The sequence below is a fragment of the Eulemur rufifrons genome, chromosome 2, assembly GCF_041146395.1.
Source record: "Eulemur rufifrons isolate Redbay chromosome 2, OSU_ERuf_1, whole genome shotgun sequence".
In the NCBI taxonomy this organism is placed as follows: Eukaryota; Metazoa; Chordata; class Mammalia; order Primates; family Lemuridae; genus Eulemur; species Eulemur rufifrons.
The window spans coordinates 123,152,937-123,168,003 of NC_090984.1; the positions used below are offsets into that span (position 1 = coordinate 123,152,937).

General features: G+C 44.9%; 1 protein-coding gene across 2 annotated transcripts in view; it reads left to right on the forward strand.

Annotated features, from left to right (window-relative positions):
- Positions 1-344: 344 nt before the first annotated feature.
- Positions 345-15,067, forward strand: part of PPP2R5C (protein phosphatase 2 regulatory subunit B'gamma) — a 139,615-nt gene continuing 124,892 nt past the window's right edge. For both annotated transcript variants that reach the window (XM_069489809.1, XM_069489818.1), the window contains exons 1-2: positions 345-440; positions 1,441-1,506. In XM_069489809.1, coding sequence (XP_069345910.1) covers positions 414-440; positions 1,441-1,506 — 93 coding nt within the window. In that variant the 5' untranslated portion in view covers positions 345-413. The remainder of the gene's footprint in view (positions 441-1,440; positions 1,507-15,067) is intronic.

Consider the following 15,067-nt stretch of genomic DNA (forward strand, 5'->3'; position numbering starts at 1 on the left):
GCGCGAAGCGGGCGGGAGGGCGGGAGAGCGTTGGGGCATGTGACGGCCCGTTGGCCAATGGCAGGGCGCCGTTGAGGGCGGCGGGGGCGGGGCCGGGCTTGGGGGCGGGGCGAGCGGTGGGAGGCGGGCCGGGGGCGGGGCGGCGGGCCGAAGGAGGGGCGGGCCGGGGCGGGTCGGGGGAGGGGCGCACAGACGCCGCCGCCGCTGCAGCCGCCGCCGCCGCCGCCGCGGCTGCCGCAGCCTGTGGGAGCCTGGAAAAGGGGAAGCGAGAGCGAGCGAACGACTCAGTCCCTGGGCGGCGGCAGCGGTGGCGGGGGCGGCAGCGGTGGCCGGGGGGGCGCGACGGCCGGGGCGGGGGCGCTGCTGCTGCTGGGGGCCAGCGGCGGCAGGGGCGGCGGCGGCCGGCACCAGCCATGCCGAATAAAAACAAGAAGGAGAAAGTGAGTCCCGGGCCCGGGCCGCGGGACGGCCGGGGGCGGGGGGGAGCGGGCGGCGGGAGGACTGCCCGGGAGGAGGGGCGCGGCGGGGCGCCGGCGTCCGGGTCGGGCCCTCGCCCTCCCGCCCCGACGCCGCGGGCTCCGGGCCCCCGAGGACGCCCGGGCCACACCGAGCGCCCCCGGGCCTCCCTCTCTCCCTCACGGCCGGTGGGGGCGGGGAGCGGCGGGATGCTACCGGAGCTGCGGGGGCGCAGGCCGGGGCCGCTGGGACCTGCCGGGCGGGCCGGGGCCAGGCGTGGAGGGAGGCGCGGCCGGGGGTGGGGGGCGTGGGCGGCCGCCCCCGAACAGCGCGCGCGGCGGGCCTGAGGGGCAGGTGCGGCGCCGAGGTGGTCGACCCAGCCTCGCAGTCGCCTGGGAAGGGGCTTCAGGGGTGGGTGCTGCAGACGCCTGGGGAGGACCTGGACGGGGAAAAGGGGGCGGGAGTGGACCCTGCTTAATGCTTATAAAAAAATTTTATGCTGCTCCAGAGAGAAGCTCCGGGGCTCCAAAATACTGTTGTTATCCTGGGTGGCGGCGGTGGTGATGCCTGTGTGCGAGTGTGCTGCGTTTGCATTGGGGGGGGGGGTTGTGTTTTTGCTTCAGGTGAAGCTCTGTAGCAAAATCCTCACTCATAGGGTTTAGGGTGGGAGGGAAGAGAAGGATGCGATGTGGATCTTTCCAAATACCAAGAGCACTGTGTAAAATTGGGTTTATCAGTTTCTGCTTAAAGTTTTCAACCCCAAATACAGAGGAAGAAAATGAGGAGAAGCTGAATTGTGGAGGGGGGAGCGTTGCAATATTGTATCTCTAAACAATATGATAGAGAATTTCTTGATGGTATTGATTAAAACTATCAGAAACTCTAGTTAAATTTATAAATCAGTTTATAACTGCATTTGGTTTATTTGATGTTTAGCAGTCTAAAAATTGAGAAGACTAATTGATTTTGTTTGATGTTTCCCAGGAAACACCAAAAGCAGGGAAAAGTGGGAAAAGTTCGAAAGAAGGACAAGACGCAGTAGAACCAGAGGTAACTGTCCTCAAATATTCACTTTGTTTTTCGTGAACACCTTTTAACTTAGATTAGAAACACTGAGGGTGATAAAACACAAGGTCCTCCAAAATGTTTTCTCTATTTGAGGTTTTTTTGTGGCATCTTTCATAACTTTCCATTTTAGTTATTTAGGAATTTACTATTGTGCTTAGGAAAAATGTTAATGATTTTATGAAAATTGTACTTGTCTGTGGAGCTAGTATTTTTAAATTTATTCCCCACACTTCAAACCTAACCGCCCTGCTGTGTATAACTGGTCTTGTTGGGTCTCTCACTGGAGTTCCTCCAGTTGCTTTTGCTCTAGGATCCTCCCCCACTTCCTTTGCACGCTGCCAGGTGGTTGGTTCTCTTTCTTCCATCACCCTGTTCTCCTTCATGCCACCTAGGCTGCTGGAATCCTGGATTAGCTCCCTGTTTCTGTTGATGTCTGGCCCCTTGGACTCTGCCCAATAATGTCGGCATTTTTTTTTTTTACCTAACTAGTTATGGTATTTTCGTACAATCTTCTATCATCTTTCACATTCTCTCTGTCTCTCTGCGTTGACCACCTGTGAATTTTTTTTTTGGTTCTTGACTTTGAGCCCACTTAAGGAACAACTGGAATGCTTAGTAAAGATTGCCTCTACTTCATGAAGTTGAAGTTATTCCTTGACACTGTTGTGCCTTCAGAGGATTTGCAGAGGCACCACTTTCCTTTGCCTTTGCTTCCTTGTGACTAATTGTCATTGAACTAGAGTACCTAGGGCCCAGGGTCCAGGAGCTGTATGGCAGAGCTGAAAGGTCTTTTTGAATCCGTGGGTAGCAGAGAGCTTAAGGGAGGTGTCAGGTCTCCAAAGCTGGAGCATTAAGGTCCCAGTCTTACCACAAATGACATTAATTTGTGTCAGACTCCTTCCTGTAAGCCAAATTAGTATGAGTTAAATTCTGTCTGGGGAACACAGTTAAGTGGGGATTATCTGCAGTAGACTTTTTTTTCCTAGCCCCAGGTTATCTTTTTCCTATCATTTGGTATATTCTAAGCCTCCCTCTTCTTCAGCAGGTGGTTTATTCCAGCAAATCTGTTGCCCTCCCCAAAGCAAAAAGCAGAAATGCAAAAGGTTCCTTAAATGTCAGTAGTTAGGATCATTTGTGCTAGTCTGTTTCTACCCTTTCTTTATAGCAAACAACCAAGTTTTACTATGGCATGCTTGGATTTAACTTGCTTCTGTGTCACCTTTGATTTAGATGGAGATGAAATTTATGAATAGTTGCTCTGCGGGGGTGTATGGTGTATGTTTTTTGGGGTTTGTTCATCTTTCATTAAAACTGCTAAGACTTCCTACTTCTCCCTAAACCTTTCTTGCTAACATACCTATATCCTCTTACCATTAGGGTCACAATGGAATACCAATGTGTATGTTTCATTTATTCCTCTTTTAGTGGAAAGAACTTGGCTGTGTGGACAGATAATGTTTAAATCAGAAAAGTCTATCAGTAATTCAAAGACACCAAAACCACTACTGTGTAAAATTCGTGTTTGTATGGTAGCTTGGGTTCCTAAACTGCCAGTTGCATAAGACTCTTGTGGTGTGGCCTACAGTGTCTTGAGTGTGATGCCCCACTTGTCTTTTTGTATTTTTTCTAGTGCTACTGTCTAAGAGCTGGAGTCACAGAGCTTGAAATTGCTACTGAAAAATACCGCTTCCTCATAAGGATACCAGAGGCAACATGGCATGTTAAGCATGACATTTGGCAGATCACTGTGTAAATTATTTTTCAGGAGTACAAATTGAGGCATTTCTGTTTGTCTGAATTTTGAGTTGACCCTTAACTTTTTTTATTGTTGTTTTTCTCCCCTCAGTCTTCAGCTTACTTGTTCAGCTTCTAGTTCCACCCACTTACCAAATATGATTGCCTCACACAGGTGAATTAAACCATTATTGCACACTTTTTCCTTTTCCTCTCTCTGTGTTACTCTTAACTTGAATATTTTAACCTGAATGGTTTAAATGGGTTTGATATTCCCATGCTGCTCGCAAGCCTTTCTAATGTCATATCACCTTCACAACCAGCAGTTGCTCCTGTTACCCTGTGAACTCACCTATGTTGGAACAGTTACCACGCCCGGGGCTTCACAGCCTTGACAGATGTACCGGGCAGGTACCCATCCAGGGCAGAGTAGCCAGAAGGTTTGAAATAATCCCGACAGAGAAACCTTTAAGAACTTGGCCTGGTTGACTTAATGTACTACCTCAAGTATGTGAAAGGTCTTCATAATAAAATCCTGGCTGGCTATCATCTAGCCTCAGAGGAAACATCAACACTGCGGCTTACCGTGCAGAGCACTTTTTGGTTCGAACGAGGGAACATTTGATGGCGTGGTTTTTTAGTAAGGAAGATGAAGTCCTGGAGTAAGGGACAGGATGGAGAATATTTCAGCCTGAAGGTTAGAAAATAAAAATGGTGATTCTTGCTTTGCCATAAATGATGTCACCTAACTTCTGTGATCCTATTTCCTCATCTGTAAATGACCTGAAGAGTTTAAGATTTGGCCATTGTTAGTGTATAGGACAGATTAGGCTTGACACTTCTTGAAAGAAATTTTCCGTGCAAGGTGTATGGCAGGATATCTTTCAATGTAACAGAATATTGTTAAAAGTCATAACTGCTGCTGTGCAACTTTTGCCTTATTCTAGAAATTTCTAGTCCTTGAACGACATGTATTGGTACATTTTTATCTTACTCTCTTTCAAATAGAATGTTTAAGTTTGACTTATTGCTTATGCACATGTGTCCTGCAAATAAAAGTTTTTCTGCCCAGTACTTACTGCTGGTTTATTTCATAGCACATCTTCAAGGAATGAGGCCACAAATGGGCTCTTGGGTTACTTGAAGTTGGAAAATTCTGTGAAGATTGACAGAACTCAGCATCTGTTTTCAGTGTAGCATTCAAATCTGTGGAAACACAAGTAGTAGGCACATTTTATGAGTATTTAGAATCTTAATAAATTGCTTGGAGATTCCTGAAGTCCATTTTGTAGGATCAGATCATAGGATGGTGGTGTTTCTTTTACATTTGTGTACTGTGTCCAAAATTACATTTTTAAAAGTGTTAATGCTTTTTGTAAAGTGATTTGTTTTAAGCACATTAAAGGTTGTTTGAGTATTGTTCTCATGGTCATGTGTTTTACATATCCTGCTTCAGCTTAGTTTTGTTTGAAAGTCTCTACAGCAACTCTTACATAATTTCTATTGCCGAAAAGAAAGCTGAACAATCCTCTCTCCGACTTGTTAGCTTATTTTGACACCTTCCACCTTTAGTGATAACTTCTTTTTTCTAATCTGTCCTTTGAGTTCCACTGCCACCACCCCCTGGTGTTCTAGAGCTGGGGATCCTGGGACTTGCCTTGGGTCACATAGGTGCTAGATGGAGGAGTAATTTTTTAGAAATTAAAACTGAAATTTTAAAAATACTTATCTAATAATAGCATATCCATTAAATGTCAACATAAATAACATTTTTATGAAAAATATCCTTTCAGAAAATAGTTTTTGACTTTCTGTTCACTGACTCTGCAGCAGGAGTTTTAACCTGAGGAAGTTGGAGGAGGACAGTGAAAGGTGCTTTGTTAGGCTGTGTCTCCATGGAGGAGAGTCCCTGACTTTGCTCCCACAGCAGACCAGAAGCCACTGTCTGTAAGCTCACTTCTGAGCCGCAGACTTGCCTCACTTTCCATCATTCTCGTCCCAACTATTTTGCATACAACCCTAGACTGAACTTCAGTGAGTCCCAAAGATGACCAGAGAAGTGCTTTAAAAATATTTTTGGAAATTTATATGTAATTATTATGTAGGATATGGAATTCCTTGCTTTTAATTGCCATGTCTTGGTTTACTTTTCTCCAAGCTGCCCCATGGTCTTTGCTGAAGGTCCAGGTGCATAGGAAAGATGGATGCGCTGCAGAGAGGACCATCAGCTGCAGATCACAGAGCTTTGGCGTGGGTGTGGTTAGGAGGCTGCCCTGAGCTTACTGCCCTTGGGGCATGAGGACGTAGTGGTTCTTCCTGAAGCTGCCCCGTCTCTAGCCCCCACTCTGTCCCAGGTTACAAAGCTGCACAGTTGGTAGACCCCAAATACCTCCCATGTGACCTCTACTGCTCTAGGCCAAGGGTCCCCATCTCATCTCAGCACTTGACATATGGGTCCACATATTTTGTGGTAGCACTATCCTGTGCTTTGTAGGATGTTCACCAGCATCCTTGGCCTCACTTACTAGATTTGGTATCCCTCCACCCGCTCTGGGTGTGACAACCAAAATGCCACCAGACATTGTGTAACGTCTCCTGGAGGACAAATTCACCCCCTGAGCCACTGCTCTGAAAAGACCCCTCCACAGAAATCGTATGTTTGCTTGCAAATCACACCTGGCACATACTTGTCTGAGCGTAGTATTGCCTTTAGAATGGCAGTGCTCAAGCAGAAGGGGGTCAGTCATTCCTTTACACTCTTCCAAATTATTGAAGACCCCCAAGAGCTTTTATTTAGGTGGGTTATATCTATCTACTGATATTTTTCATTTTAAAAAGTAAAATCTTTGAGATATTAATTCATCCAATAACACCTATTACATGTTAACAAAAATAACATTTGTATAAAACTATTTTTTAAAAATTTGCTGAGAAGAGTGGCATTGCTCTAAATTTTTGCAAATCTCTTAATGTCTGGCTCCATAGAAGGTAGCTGGCTATCTAGCCGTCTGCTCCTGCATGAAAGCTGTTTTGATTTCATATGAGTAGCCTGTGAAAAACACATAATGATGGTTAATAGGGCAGATTGTACCATAGTGTTATGAAAACAGTTTTGACCTTGTGGACCCCTGAAAGGGGCTAAGGGATCCCACCTGGGCTCCCTGGAACACACTTTGAGAACCACCGTTTTAGAATAATGCTCCCGTTCTTTGCTGGCTATCTGAATCCTTTCATATTTTTAGCTCCAACCCAAGTTCTTCTATTCTGAAATTTAAGTGAAGCTTTTTCTCACCATCTTGGACCATATTTTTTCCAACTTTTAAATTTGTATGGTAGTTCCTTACTATGCCAATTATTTGCTGTGCAGATGGTCATTTTACCATCTTGGACAATATTTGCTTACCTGCACCTTGCCTCCTTAACTAGATTAAGCCATTGAAGAAAGCCATTTAACTTGATTCTTCTTTGCCCTTGCCATATATATTAGGACCTAGAGTCTGGAAATATTTGGTCAGTGGATTTTAAAAGTGCTCAGGAAAAAAGCTTCAACTGAATTAGGTTGCTGATTTTTCTGATACTATAAATTAGCAAAAAAAAAAAAAAATCGTTAACTGGCTTATTTCCTTATCATTTTTTGATCCCGTAAGGGAATTTTAATGCAAAATTTTCATTGAGTACAATTTGTTTTAAATAAATAGCATTATACTAAAGTAGAAGATTATGGTACCTAATGTCTTTTTCTAATGTCTTATGAATGTTTTAAGAAGTAGAGGCCTGGTGCAGTGGCTCACACCTGTAATCCTAGCACTCTGGGAGGCCAAGGTGGGATGATCACTTGAGGTCAGGAGTTTGAGACCAGTAAGAGCAAGACCCCGTCTCTACCAAAAATAGAAAAAACTAGCCAGCATGGCGGTGTGCACCTATAGTCCCAGCTACTTGAGAGGCTGAGGCAGGAGGATTGCTTGAGCCCACGAGTTTGAGGTTGCTATGAGCTAGGCTGGCACTCTAGCCTGGCACTCTAGCCTGGACAACTAAGACTCTGGCTCCAAAAAAAAAAAGAAGTAGAGTATTTCTTTTTTTCTTAGTTCACTTTTACATAGTAGAAAAACGTATAGTCTCGTAAGATGTTAGGAAAAAGGTCAGTGGTAAAAAGTATGGTCCCATAAGATCTTATTTTAATTAAAGCATTTCAAAATAAGATTTCCATTTAAATACAGTGATGTGTCACTTAATGACGGGGATCTATTCTGAGAACCGTGTCATTAGACAATGTCATCTTTATGCAGACATCAAGGAGTGGACTTACACAAACCTAGACAATACAGCCTAGCCTACACACCTAGGCTGTATGTTATAGGCTGTTGTTCCCAGCCTACAAACCTGTACAGCATGTTACTGTACTGAATATTGCAGGCAGTTGTAGCACAATCGTTAGAATTTGTGTATGTAAACATAGAAGAGGTATAGTAAAAATATGGTATTATAATCCAATGGGACCACTGTCATTGACCAAAGCAGCATTATATGGCACAGACTGTATAACTTTTCCTTGTGATTGTTGATGCTTTATGTTTCTTTTCTTTTATTTATTTATTTATTTATTTGAGACAGAGTCTCACTCTGTTGCCCAGGCTAGAGTGCCGTGGCATCAGCCTAGCTCAAGGAGCCTCAAACTCCTGGGCTCAAGCAATCCTCCTGCCTTAGCCTCCCTGGTAGCTGGAACTACAGTCATGTGCCACCATGCCTGGCTCATTTTTTCTATATATATTTTTAGTTGTCCATATAATTTCTTTGTATTTTTAGTAGAGATGGGGTCTCGCTCTTGCTCAGGCTGGTCTCGAACTCCTGAGCTTAAACGATCCACCCGCTTTGGCCTCCCAGAGTGCTAGGATTACAGGCGTGAGCCACCACGCCCGGCCTATATTTCTTAATTTAAATTTACTTTGAGAATGTTTTCTCAGTAGAACATAAGTTACATATATTTTTTAATATTTTTTGTAAGTTATATAGATATATACAGATAATAGTTTTGTTTTGAATACCTCTTGTTCTGTGCTAGCACTTTGTTGAGGATTAGGGAGATAGAAAGAATAACGTAGCCCTAACCTGTTAGAACTTAGGTATTGGGTGTTCCTGTTCTTTGTGAAGTTCTTTGTTGCTTCTGGACATTGTACTTGGGAGTAACTTGGGCCCCCAGTCAGTCAAATCTTGTAGCTGCTGAATGGATGAGGGCCCATTTCACGTGAAGAGCCACCTGGAGCTTTGGGTGAGAAAATCAGATGCTTTAAAACATCTAAGTAGACACAGACCATTAAATTATGGAGTTTCAGAAAGTGCGTTGGACCTCAGGTATGTGTTGTAGTTAGAGCCAGCAGATGAGGTCAGTCAGCATTCCTCTCCCTCGTTGTTAAAAGATTTGTTACTCTGAGGCCGGGCGCAGTGGCTCACGCCTGTAATCTTAGCACTCTGGGAGGCTGAGGCGGGTGGATCGCTCAAGGTCAGGAGTTCGAGACCAGCCTGAGCAAGAGCAAGACCTCGTCTCTACTAAAAATAGAAAGAAATTATCTGGCCAACTAAAATATATATGGAAAAAATTAGCCGGGCATGGTGGCGCATGCCTGTAGTCCCAGCTACTTGGAAGGCTGAGGCAGTAGGATTGCTTAAGCCCAGGAGTTTGAGGTTGCTGTGAGCTAGGCTGACGCCATGGCACTCACTCTAGCCAGGGCAACAAAGCGAGACTCTGTCTCAAAAAAAAAAAAGCTTTGTTACTCTGTATGCAGTTCTAGAAAGAGTTCCTCAAGTGAATCATATGAAATCTACAGTTTTCAGGTTCATGAAAGAAGCTCAGAGTTCCTATGCTAACACAGCTGCAGGGTGGATGCAAACCTGTAGCCCTGCTGTATAATGGTGGAGAGGTTTCCACCTGCATTTGTGGAGGAGCTGAGTGAGTCAGTCTGCCACCAGCATGAATCGTGGTGATGTTTTCCTAAATCACAGGGAAAATTCATCTGGAAGATTTCAATTATAAAAATGGATTTCAATTATAAAAATGGTCTCCAGTGTTTCCTTAAACAGTGGGCACCTGTCAAAGGTCAGGGTATGGTGTCTGGTTTGGTACAACATTATAGCTAATTGTCTTGCATTTTCCTATCAGCATATTGTGTTAAGCAGAGACTTCCCAGTGCCTTGCTTCTTGGACAGGTTTGAGAACAACTGATGCAATGAATTAATGCCTCCCTGAGCCAAATGATATTGTCATCTTCTTTTTCTCCACCTGGGGGAGTGAGAGAACAAGCCTAGAAATTAAGCTCTCCAGAAAAAAAAATGATTTTAATTTGAGGACATTGGATTTTCCTTCAGTTTATGTATCTTTTTTTTTAAATAGAAAGTTTAGCATGGCCCTAAAGAAATTAGTTTCAGACACCCTTCAGCCTACAGGTATTAGCTGTGACCCAGTACTCGTTTTGCCCAGGAGTAATATCAAAATACCTGGGCTCTGAAGGGGTTAGGTCTGCCCTGGCCGGGATATTAGCTATTTGCCACATGTAGCTATTTTTAATTTAAATTTAAATTAATGAAAATTCAAATTTAATTATATAAAAAATTCAGTTTCTTGGTTGGACTAGCCACATTTCAAGTGCTCGGGAGCCATATGTGGCTGGTGGCTACTCTGCTGGCCAGCAGATGTAGAACATTTCCAGCTTCATAGAAAGTTCTGTTGGACAGAGCTGCCTTAGACCCAACAGTGTTTTCCACAGTAGTTCTAATGTGAGTGTATCTAACTTAATTTCACTTCCTTTGTTAGCTGTCACTCTTCTTAATATGAAATACCAAATTTAAGGTTAAATATAAAGGAAAAGAAGACATATAAATTGACAAAAGAGAAGGAAATAGATAAAACTAGGCAAAGGAAGGTGAGAAGAAAAGGGAGTATGGTGGTAAGACGGGAAGGAGGCCCTGCTCCCCACCTGTGGCATGGGGGCCTACACCTGACACACAGAAGGAAACTCCAGTCCCCGTGGAGTAGGGCCAAGAGAGACCCGAGAGGAGTCACAACCTTTTGTCCTTCCAGTCTTCATAGACATTTTCTCTTTACTCGTTTGTTTTTGGGTGAAAACACACATGGTTAAAAAATAAAGTAGTATAGAAATCGACAGTTTTCCCCTTCCCCTTCCATTCTCAGGCCTGCTCCACCATCCGCTGGTTATGAACCGCCCCACCGTCTGATGCAGGAAGCAGCGTCATGTGGCAGAGGCTGGGCTCTGGAGTCAGGTGCCCTTTCTGCCCCCTGGAGGGATCTTACTGCCTCTCAGTGTCATTTTCCTCCTTTATCTTGTCCATTCTGTTTGGCATTACAGGCTTCCGTCCAGGGCATGCCTTCATTCATGATCGTGTCGCGGGCACATTCTGAGATCCTGCCCTGTGCTAAGTGCCATCGTGGGTGCAGAGGCCCTGTACACACAGAGTTTGCCTTCAGTGAGGGCACAAAAGTGGAGCGCTGTGATGCAGGCATTTTTTTAAGGGGTGCTAGTGACATTGGATGTGAGAGCATCTTACACGTTGCAGAGCAATGGCCTTGGGCTCTCAACACCGTGGTGAAACCAAAACTGTGCTCCATGGTTCCAGATACCCCTGGTGGGGCAGGAACCTCTCCAGCAGCATCTCTGCTGCAGCCCAGGAGGCGGCTTTAGGCGGTTAGCGAGGGCCTCACCACGGAGATGGCGGGAAAGGTGAGACCTGAATGTCACGAAGGAGCTGGCAGTGCAAACCTCTAGGAAATGACGTTCATTCAGCCACAGGCAGCAGCTAGTGCAAAGCCCCCGTGGAGGACATGAGCTTAGTGTGCCCACCACCACCAGTTGACTGAAGAGAAGTGAGGGTGGGGAGAATGGGAGGGATGAAGTCAGGGGCTGGGCACAACAAGGTGGAGTAGGGTCTTGTAAGCAGCCATCAGCAAGGCTTGGGGTTTATAAAAATGAAGGGTGCTGGGAAGCCATTGGGGTGTTTTAAGCAGAGAAGTGAGATGATCTGACTTACACAGTTAAAAAGACCTCGCTAGCTCCTGTGTGGAGAACGGGGCAAGAGTGGAACAAGGACGCCGACCGGAAGACTTTGCTTCCCCGGATGAATGGTTGCTTGGTTCACACACACAAAGGTGGGCACCAGCACAGCCGTCTGTGGCTCTGGGCCTGGGTGGGCTTGTCAGCCGACTGCTGCTATGGAGCTCTTAGCTGGGAGCTGGTTCTTGTGGCGTATCACCCCCGATGACCAGAACGCAGAGAGCTTTGCTTTGAGGGGCTGGCTTCTGTATAGCAGCCTTAGTTTTTCCTAGACAGTTTGGTTTCTAAGAAAGGGGGCTATGGACAGATCAGACAAAAAAGTAATCTCCTCCCCTTCAGCCCCGTACCTCACTCCTGTCCTCTGCCTCACCCTGAGTCTCCAAGTCCATTGCCGCTGGGGATTCTGTTTGGCAGATCGACTGCCTTCTCCCTCCAGCTCCACAACCCCCTGCCCCTGGGTTTCCAGGTGGAAGTTGCATCTGTTGAATACTCCTATCCGGAGAAGCACCAGTGACTGCCTGTGCAGATCTTTTTATTATTGGAGGTCATGACTTCCCTAGGCCTTTGTTATCACTTGTAATGGGGGCTCTGGAGTGTGCCAATAAGTGTGAGTGCATGGTCGACCTTGCTCCAGGGACTCTCTCCTGTTCTTCCTTTGACTTGTTGGCCTAGCACAGGTGTTAGCAAATCTTTTTCTGTAAAAGGCCAGATAGTAAATATTCTTAGCTTTGCGGGCCATGGTCTCTGCTACAGCTACTCAATTGCTGTTGTAGCAAGAGACCAAATGTTTACAATAGGCATGGTTGTGTTCTAATAAAACTTTATTTACAAAATAGGCAGGGGGCCAGATGTAGCCCATGGGCTGTAGCTTCCCAGCTCTGGCCTAGTGGAATCTAAATCAGGTTTAGTACTGAGAGAAACTTTCGACAAGAGACTGGGCATGTTGCTACCTCGGTCGTCTCTGTCTTTAGGTCCTTATCTGAAACTAACAGCGGTTATGCTCTGTGAAAGAGGTGTCTCTTGTGTTTGACTCCATTCACCATCAGAAGTTACTGAGAGAACTGTGATTTGGCCCTGCCCAACTGAACAGTAAATGTCTTACATCTAGCTGTGAATTTTTAGAATCGCAGTGTTTGAGTGAAAGAAAAGAGCTGCTTCTTTAGTATAGTAATGCCATATATGGGAAAACATCTAGAAGTGAGGCTTTGACACAAATCCAGTTGCCTGTTTTGCTGTTTGAATGAAATACTTAAAGGTAAAGAGACTAACAAATATCCGTATATCTGCTGCTCAGATTTTTTTTTTTTACTCCAAAGTTATTGGGTCACTGTTGCCCGGCTGCCTCGCCAGTTGTGAGGCAGGAGCGACAGGGAGGACACTTGGACATAAAGGCTTGATGTGTCTCGTGTTAGAAAAGGGAAGGGGCACTTTTTCATGAGCACGAGGGATGCCCCTGGCATCTTGTTCTCTCTACTTTAGCAACTGCTGCCATGCTTGTTGGCTGCTGAGGAAGACTTGGGAGAGGGCCTTGTGCCCCTGAGGCAAGCAATGCCCTTTGCCCTGCACCTCCCTGTGGGCCTAGCAGGGGGACCAGGCTGGGGGCTGCGGCTCACCTACCTGGCTGGGCACCTGAGCCCCAAAGCGGTGGGGTCATAGGCCTGTCCGGGCAGTGCCTCGCCTCGCCACGTGGACTGGCCGCTTCATCTTCCCTCCTCTTAAGACACCCCCAGCCAGTGACTTCAGAATTCCAGAACCCCACACCGTCAGACACATTATTACCCGGGGCCCATGTGTCACTTCAGTAAAGAGTCCTTGGGAAGGAAGGGGAGGGGACAGCCTCCACTTTATTGGTGTAGCTTCCATTTGAAAGGCCAAAGAGCATCTCAAACAACATTTCAGCTCATGGGCCACCCACATTCTTCCTGGAAAACACAGCTGCTCATTGTGCAGCTACTCGGTGTGCAGCTACTTTGTAGACAGGTGGGGGACACACAGGGTCCTCAGGGACCACCGGCTTTCAGTGGCTTCCAAGTGAAGGGGAAAAATCAGCTATTTCGATGTGAGTTTGACAAACAATACAGAGTTTGATAAATAATTTCCCATCATTAAGCAGCTGAAGTAAATCGTAGGGCAACTATCACCTCACTGAATGAATAGATAGAAAGAAAATTACCTGTAGCCTCCATTCCAGAAGAGTGACAAAAAAGGTAGAATCAAGTCTTTTTTGGATTTTACCCAAGTCAGGTAGCTAAACAGTATCATACTTCTTTACAGAGATTTCTTATAATCTGAAGAGAGATATCCCGTTTTTGTTCTAGAAGTAAACACCTAAACTAAGGAAGCACACCTATTGTTTCTCACTTAATACTCAGCCAACATTTCAGAAGGAAACGTCATCCCCATTAGCAGTCACTCTTCACTGTCCCCTCCTGCAGCCCCTGGCAGCCACTAATCTAGTCTCTCTATGGGTTTGCCTACTGTGGATATTTCATATACATGAACTCATGCAATATGTGGCCCTCTGTGGCTGGCTTCTTGCACTTAACATAATGCTTTCAAAGTCCATCTGTGTTACGGCATGTGTTAATACTTCATTCCTTTTTATGGATGAGTAAGACTCTCTAGTTTGGATATATCACATTTTGTGTCATCACTTGAAATATGGGTTTTTTCCACATTTTGTCTGTTGTGAATAATGCTGCTATGGACATTTGTATACCAGTTTTTGTTTAAACATCTGTTTTCAGTTCTTTTCAGTGTATCCCTAAGAGTGAGATTGCTGGGTTGTAGGGTAGTTTTATGTTTAAGTTACTGAGGAACCACCAAACTGTTTTCCCCATCAGCTGCCCCATTTTAAATTCTCACCAGCAATGAACAAGGGTTTTAGTTTCTCCACATTCTCAGTAACACTTGTTACTTTTCATTTTTAAAAATTATAGGCCTCCTAGTGGGTGTGAAGTCGTATGCTGTTGTAGTTTTCATTTGCGTTGCCCTAATGGCTAAAGATATTGAGCATCTTTTCTTGTGCTTGTTGGCCATTTGTATACCTTCTTTGGTGAAATGTCTGTTCAAGTCCTTGCCCAATTTTTAATTTTGTTATCTTTCTGTTATTGAACTATTAGAGTTCTTTACATATTCTGCATACTAGACGCTTAGTAGATATATAATTTGCAGCATTTTCTCCCATTCTGTGGGTTATCTTTTCACTTTCTTGATGGTGTCCTTAGATACACAAAAGTGTTTAATTTTTATGAAGTCCAGTTTATCTATTTTCCTTCTAGTTGCTTGTACTTTTGGTGTCATATCTAAGAAACCAGTGTCAAATCCAAGGTCATGAAGATTTACCTTTGTATTCTTCTACGAGTTTTATGGTTTTAGCTCTTATATTTAGGTCTTTGATCCATTTTGAATTAATTTTTACAAGTGGTGTGAGGTAGGGGTCCAACTACATGCTTTTTCCACACCACTATCCAGGTGTCTTAATGCCATTTATTGAAGAAACTATTCTTTTCCCATGGAATGGTCTGGGCTCTCAGTTCTACTCCATTGATCTATACGTCTGTCCTTCTGCCCGTACCACTGTATCTTGATCAAAATGCTCTTTTGAAAGATCTTTAAAGGGATACAAAAATAGGTGTTGTCTGGGAGGACAGTAGTTTGGTATTGCTGGACCATAAAGTCTGTGTTTATGTTGGAAGCAGTTGCGTGAAGGCTGGGGTTAAGGAGCTGAGAGGCAACAGTATAAGGAA